Raw genomic sequence first — 8,250 nt, 5'->3', positions numbered from 1 at the left:
CGCCCGATTATATCAGTGCCACCACGTCAAGGCGTCCCTCTCCACCACACGAGCGAGGGAGATAAGTGTGACAGGTAGTGGGACAGATATAAGTAAAAAAAAAAATATTGTAAGTAGATAACTGAGATAATTTATATAGCTTTTTTGGGTTAGGAGAGTAAATAAAGTATATGTATTTTAAAAAGGAATAAGTGTATGAGATAAATGAGAAAGCTTTATTGGGTTAGTAAAGGAAATAAAGTATATATATTTAAAACACTATAAGTAGATAAGTGAGATAAGTAACACAGCTTTATTTGGTTAGTAAAGTAAGTAAAGTATAAATATGGACATAACTTCGTAAAATATAAAAAAATATAAAAACTAATGGAGTATTGGAATGTGGTCAAAAAAATTATTGGAACTCTGACTGCCGGGTAATAAGTTTTGGTCCCCCCTGGTGTGCCTCTCTCTCTCTTTTTGCAACACCCTGTCCTTCCTACACTTCATCTTAGGGTGTAGAAGTGTGTGGATATTTTCTCTCGTTTCGTTTTTGTGCCAGGCTGTTGTTTTATTTATTTATTTGTGTAGTCAGGATTCCAGTGGCTTAAATGAAGAGTGAGTGAGTGTGTGGCCCAGTATTTTTAGGTATGCTGGTGATTAGGTTTTCCCGGTATTGTGAGTTTCTCTCTCTTTCTCTCTCTCTCTCTCTCTCTCTCTCTCTCTCTCTCTCTCTCTCTCTCTTTCTCTCTCTCTCCATGAAGACTGCCTCACCTTATCTTTGATATCACGCACCTCCAATAATGTTAATAGAAATAATAATAACAATAAAAATAATAACAAAAACAACAGCAATGCTAACATCCCAATTCTCAATATCATCCCACCATCTCCACTAACATCCTCGGCCTCCTTCACCGGCTCCTTCAGGTGTCTTGGATGCGGCACGAGGACCTTCACATCCTGTCGGTGGGCGAGTATAAGTACAGCAGCGACGAGCGAGTGGGCGTGTCGCGGGGCGTGGTGGCGGGGGAGTGGCGACTGACGATTAAGGGCGTGCGACCCGTAGACTCTGGCATGTATCAGTGTCAGGTGGCCACGAAACCCGTGTTGAGCTTCGTCGTCAGGCTACAGGTGGTGGGTGAGTGGATTAGAGAGTGTTAGAGAGTAATTAGAGAGGTGTAGAGAGTAATTAGAGAGGTGTAGAGAGTAATTAGAGAGCTGTAGAGAGTAATAGTAATTTGAGAGCTGTAGAGAGTGATAGAGAGTAATTAGAGAGCTGTAGAGAGGCGTAGAGAGTAATTAGAGAGCTGTAGAGAGTGATAGAGTAATTAGAGAGCTGTAGAGAGTGATAGAGAGCAATTAGAGAGCTGTAGAGAGTGATAGTTATTAGAGAGCTGTAGAGAGTGATTAGAGAGATGCAGTGAGGCGTAGAGAGTGATTAGAGAGCTGTAGAGAGGCATAGAGAGTGATTAGAGAGCTGTAGAGAGTAATAAAGAGGTGTATAGAGTGATGGGGTGTCAGGTGGCCACAATACCCATGTTGAGTTTCGTCGTCAGGCTGCAGGTGGTGATTAGAGAGGCGTAGAGAGTAATTAGAGAGGCGTAGAGATTGATAGGGAGGGGTAGAGAATAAACAGAGTCAAAGAGTGGTGTAGAGAGTGATGGAGAGGCAGAGAGAGTGATTAGAGAGGCAGAGAGAGTTAGAGTTAGTGCTAGGAAGTGTTAGAGAGAGGGAGTGAAGGAGAAAAATTGTGGAGAGGAAAGGGGAGAGACGAGGGAGGATGGAGAGAACGGAGGGAGGGAGGGAAAGTGACCAGGGAAGAGAGGAGGAAAGGTAAGTGAAGGGGAGGGAATGGATAGGTGTGTGTTGGGAGTGGAGTGGGGAGAGGAGAGAGGGAGAGTGTGGGGATGAATGATAGAAGGAGAGGAGGGGGAGGGAAGGGGGAGGGGAGGGAGAATGGAAGGGAAGAGGAAGGGGGGGAGTGATAGTGACTGCAGGGGGAGGGGGGTAGAGGAGGGGAAAGGGAGGGGAGGGAGAATGGAAAGGAAGAGGAAGGGGGAGGGGCGTGATAGTGACCGCAGGGGGAGGGGATAGAGGAGGGGAAGGAGGTTGGGGAGGGAGGTTCGGGAGGGGGAGGGGGGACTTCCTAGATTCCCTCCTTCCTTCTCAATATTTCAAAGCCTCAAAAATAGCCGGTGTTTTTTTTTTAATCTTTTCTTTTCTGACCTTGTGTATATTGGTATGTAGCTGGACTCTCTCTCTCTCTCTCTCTCTCTCTCTCTCTCTCTCTCTCTCTCTCACACACACACACACACACACACACACACACACACACACACACACACACACACACACACATTATGACTGCTCTACTCTTGATACCTTCATGAATATGTCCACAGCCCACAAAAGGTACACACACACACACACACACACACACACAGATGGCCCCAAAACAGACACGCAAACGCACATGGGTTATGCATACACAGAATTTATGAACGTACAAAAACCACTCACACGCACATACAATACACACACACGCAGTTACATACACACATGAAAAACGCACATGCAGAAAAGCAAACACTTACAAAACATGAACCACACACACGCACGCACATGGATTCCACACACACACACACACACACACACACACACACACACACACACACACACACACACACACACACACACACACACACACACACACACACACACACACACACACGGGCTCTTAGAGGAATAATGCATAAGAAGAGAGATTGCAAGCCAGTGTCATCATTATCTACTGCCAGTTTACCACACCACACCACACCACACCACACCACATCACACCACACAACACCACACCACATTACACTACACTAAGCCATACTGTACTAAAATGCATTACACTACACTACACACCACACCATACCACACAAATTCTCCATTCACCACACCGCACACCACACCACATTGACACCACCACACCACACCACATAATACCAGGTTACACCAGGGACATGAGAGGGGTGGATTGCAGGGCAGGGGGGAGGTGACCTAGGCTGTGGACCCTCGTGATAACCTAGATTTTAAGCATTCTCTCTCTCTCTCTCTCTCTCTCTCTCTCTCTCTCTCTCTCTCTCTCTCTCTCTCTCTCTCTCTTTGTCAAAATATGCTTATTTATTTACGTATTTATTGTGCCCTTTTCCACTCCGACGGCTCCTATGCTGTTTCTTTTAAATAAAAACGAAATTATTTTCTAATTGAATATATATTTATTTATTTATTTATTTATCTATTTATCTTTTCCATTCAGACGCTTCTTACGTTGTCTTTTCTTGATAAACAAAACTGTTTTATCTATTTATTTATTTATTTTGTCTTCTTTTCCATCCAGACGGCTCCTGTGCTGTCTGGGTCTTGATTAAAACTAAACTATTTACTGTATTTATTTTATTATTTTCTTCGTTTCCATTCGCACGGCTCTTATGCTGTCTCTTGATGAAAGCTACACTGTTTTCTCTAAACGAGTTCCATCATAATTTCTGTCTTCTGATTCCTCCGCCGTCTTTAATCCGATTTAAGTATTTTCTCCTTCCTCTTCCGAGTCTACATCTTAAATAATTCCTGTGTTTATTTGCTGTTCCCTTGCCACAATAATAAGGGGAGAGAGAGAGAGAGAGAGAGAGAGAGAGAGAGAGAGGTGGTTTCTCTGTGTGTTAAGGCCTGTGTTTTCGTGCATACAATCAGTCTAGGCAAACTTTCCTGCACACTAAAGTACAGCACAGCATTGCATACTCTCACACTACACTGCACACTGCCACACACATCACTACACACTGCCGCACACTTGTCACAGCCTTGCACACTCACACACAGTACTTCATACTACTACACAGTTCCACAACACTACCACACAGTCACAACACACCACATTACCACACACTACACACTACCAGACACTGTTAAAGAACTACACACTATTGCAACACCACACCCTACCACAACAACACCCCACCACACACTACCACAACACCACACACTACTACAGCAACACCCCACCACACATTACCACAACACCACACCCCACCACACATTACCACAACACCACACCCCACCACACACTACCACAACTCCACACCCCACCACACATTACCACAACACCCCACCCCACCACACACTACCACAATTCCATACCCCACCACACACTACCACAACTCCACACCCCACCACACACTACCACAACTCCACACCCCACCACACACTACCACAACACCACACCCCTCCACACTCCACCACACACTACCACAACACCTACCACACAGCACTACCACACAGCAGAGATGGTAGAGGGGGATTGGTACAAATCTAGTTTAAACACAAGTACATTCGAATTTAAATTTCACGAATTCGGTGTTCACTTCTGTCGGCCCAAAAAATTAAATCATATTCAAACGCATCCGGACACGACTGAGCATTCGAATGTGGGAATAATTTTAACGAGTTGCTGTTAGTATAATCGTGGAATTAATTTTTTTTTTATTAGTGTTTGTATTTTAATTCTTCGTCTAATCTACATATTTTTCTTCTCATTGATATTTGTTTTTTTGAATTCTTGATCAAATTCGCTTTTTGAATTTGAAAATGGATTGAAGGTTTCTTGATGATTTTCTGGTTTGATTTATTATTATTATTATTATTATTATTATTATTACTGCTACTACTACTACTACTATTGTTGCTGTTAGTAGTAGTAGTAGTAGTAGTATTGAGAGACGCCATATATAAGTATTTTTATTTTAACTAAGAATACATCCTGGTCATGCTAAGTGTGTATTAAGTTACATATTAAAATTACTGAGAGAGAGAGAGAGAGAGAGAGAGAGAGAGAGACTTCCATACTGTTTGCAGGGACGTAATTAAAACGACCATTACTATTTATTTATTTATTTATTTATTTATTTTGAATTTCCTTTAATTAAAAAAATATTGGAATGATGTGTGGTATTAATTTCACTACCACACTCCACCACAATACCTCACACTACTACCACACACCACCACACTACTGCCACATACTACCACACACCACCACACTAACTCACACTACTGCCACATACTACCACACACCACCACACTACCTCACACTACTGCCACATACTACCACACACCACCACACTACCTCACACCACTGCCACATACTACCACACACCGCCACACTACCTCACACTACTGCCTCATACTACCACACACCACTACACTACCTAACCTTCTCACACTACCATACACCACACAGAACTACCACATATTGCTGCCACATACTACCACATTACACACTACCACATACCTCCTCATACTACCACACACCACACAAAACTACCACACACCACACGCTGCAGCTACATACTACCACAAAGCACTACGCCACTACCACAGTCCTGGATCTCATCACACTACCACACACTACCAGATGATGTGGTAGAGTATGTGGTTGATTTAGTTCATATGGTTGATGAGGTTGATTAATGTGGTTGCTGTGGTTAGTTGATGTGGCTAATTGATGTGGGTGATGTGGCTAATTGATGTAGTTGATGTGGTTAATTACTGTGGTTGGTGTGGTTAATTAATGTGGTTGATGTGGTTAATGGATGTGGTTGATGTGGCTAATTGATGTGGTTCATGGATGTGGTTAATAAATGTGGTTGATGTGGTTAATGGATGTGGTTTATGTGGTTAATGGATGTGGTTGATGTGGTTAATGAAGTAGCGTAAAATGTGGTGTGGTTTAGTCCGCTTGTGGTAAATGTGGTAGATATATTACCACAATTTATTGGTACACTTTATCCTGCTCCACCACAGCCACTACATCTCCACACCACACTACACTGCACCACACCACACTACACTCCTTCACCACCACCACATGACATCTCTACCACACTACACGGCACCACACAACACTCCTTCATCACCACCACATGACATCCCTATCACACTACATTGCACCACACCACACTACACTCCTTCACCACCACCACATGATATCCCTACCACACTACACTGCACCACACCACCCTTCTTCACCACCACCACCACATCACACCGTTCACCATCACACATCACTTCTCAGTACTTCACCACTCTCCACCACTACCGTACCACCACCACCACAACAACAACAACATCGCATTATCCTCACCACCACAACGCCTAAATTCACCACAACCATCACTACGCAACCACCACCACAACATCCCATTACCACTGCCACATTCACTGCAGCACCACCTCCACCACAACCACAGGACACCAACCCATTACCACTACCACAAAATCACCTAAACCACCACCACCACCACCACCACACTAACCTCTTATCCCCACACCACACCAACCCATTATCCCCACACCACACCACACCAACCCATTATCCCCACACCACACCACACCAACCCATCTCACCACCACCACCACCTCGCCGCCTCATCTCAAACCACTTAGCCTGGCCCTCCCAAAATTTTACCCCCGTCTCCCAGGTAAAATTCCCACATTAATTAACCAACTTCGTGACCTGACTTCGAAATAGGGCGAGGCAGGTGATGGAAAAATGTATGTGGAAAATTGGGGAGAGCCAGGAACCGGGTAATGAAGTTTGGGTCGCATCAATAACGCGTGCATAAAACTGGGGCATTATCTTCTTCCTCCCGCCCTCCCTCTTGTGGATGGGTGTAAAGTGGGTGTAGGGGTGTGTATGGGGGTGTAGGGGTGTGTAAGAGAGTGTGGGTGTGGGGGAGTGTGCTTAAAACTGGGTGCCTATCTTCTTCCTCCTCTCCCTCCCTCCTCCTCTCTTGTGGATGGGTGTAGAGTGGGTGTAGGGGTGTGTATGGGGGTGTAGGGGTGCGTAAGGGAGTGTGGGTGTGGGGGAGTGTGCATAAAACTGGGGCATTATCGTCTTCCTCCCGCCCTCCCTCTTGTGGATGGGTGTAGAGTGGGTGTAAGGGTGTGTACGAGTGTGTGGGGTGTGTAGAAGATCGTAAAAAGGTGTAGGAGTGTGCATAAAACGGGTGAGTGTGTAATATGCTGCCCTTATGGTTGGGTGTGGGAAGGGATATATGTGTAGGGGACGTGGGAAAGTGTAGGGGTTTGTAAAGTCAGTAGTGGTGTGTGTAAGCGTGTGTGGGTTATGTAAGGGTGTGTAGTGGTGGTGTCGCAGCCTGTAAGAGTGTGTAGTGGTGGTGGTGTAGTTTATAAGACCGTGTAAGAGGTGTGTAGTGGTGATAACAGTGGTAGTTCGAGGCATTGCAATAACATATGCATGTACCTGAAGGGGGGAGGGGTAATTTCCCGCCTTGATAGTTGCCTAGAAGAGAAGGAGTGTGTAGAAAGGGTTTAAAATGTATATTAGGTGTGTAGAATGTGTATTAGGTGTGTAGAATATGTATTAGGTGTGTAGAATGTGTATTAGGTGTGTAGAAGGGTGTATGGATATAGAAGTGTGCAAACAGCTGGAGGGGACTTAATCTGCGATGATGGTTGGGTTGGTGGAGAGAGAGAGAGAGAGAGAGAGAGAGAGAGAGAGAGAGAGAGAGAGAGAGAGTGTGTGTGTGTGTGTGTGTGTGTGTGTGTGTGTGTAGTAACAAACTTTAATTTTCATTAACACTACACCCTCCAATTTCCTTCACTTCCCTACCACTTCCACGCCACTCATAACTTCTCTACACACACACACACACACACACACACACACACACACACACACACACACACACACACACACTGGCAGCACAAAACAACTACCATCATCACCCACAAGAGTCCGTAACAAGCTGACAAAATCTTAAGAAAAAGTTAAGAAAATGCACAGGAAATTGATATACACTACCCATGCACGAAAGACCCGAACAGCAGTGAATTATGGGTGTAGGTGTAGCGAGGTATACCAGGTGTAGTGGAGTATACCCGCGTGGTGAAGTATAGGTGTGAAATTGTATGCTTCTCCAAGTCCTTTCTCTCAATTACCGTTATTACCAAACCACAAAGTACCTCGCCAAGTGAGCGGTGGGGAGTTGTGGTAGTGGTGGTGGTGGTGGTTGTGTGTGGGGTTGTGGTACTGTGTGGTGGTAGTTGTGGTTGTGTGTGTGTGTGTGTGTGTGTGTGTGTGTGTGTGATGGTTTGTGGTTGTGTTAGTGTGTGTGTGTGTGTGTGTGTGTGTGTGTGTGTGTGTGTGTGTGTGTGTGTGTGTGTGTGTGTGATGGTAGTTGATGTGGTGGTTTGGGGTTC

At 44.8% G+C, this 8,250-nt stretch overlaps 1 protein-coding gene across 1 annotated transcript in view; it reads left to right on the top strand.

Moving 5' to 3' along the window:
- The window catches only part of LOC145415968 (uncharacterized), a 112,744-nt gene that overhangs the window by 99,355 nt on the left and 5,139 nt on the right, over positions 1-8,250 (top strand). The window contains exon 7 of the mRNA XM_080285074.1: positions 910-1,120. Within this exon, the coding sequence (XP_080141200.1) occupies positions 910-1,120 (211 nt within the window). The remainder of the gene's footprint in view (positions 1-909; positions 1,121-8,250) is intronic.

This window comes from Coenobita brevimanus, chromosome 13, assembly GCF_032717465.1.
Source record: "Coenobita brevimanus isolate Jiangsu-jjx chromosome 13, ASM3271746v2, whole genome shotgun sequence".
NCBI lineage: Eukaryota > Metazoa > Arthropoda > Malacostraca > Decapoda > Coenobitidae > Coenobita > Coenobita brevimanus.
Note: the sequence above shows the minus strand (reverse complement) of the source record. Positions and strands in the feature narration are given on the sequence as shown.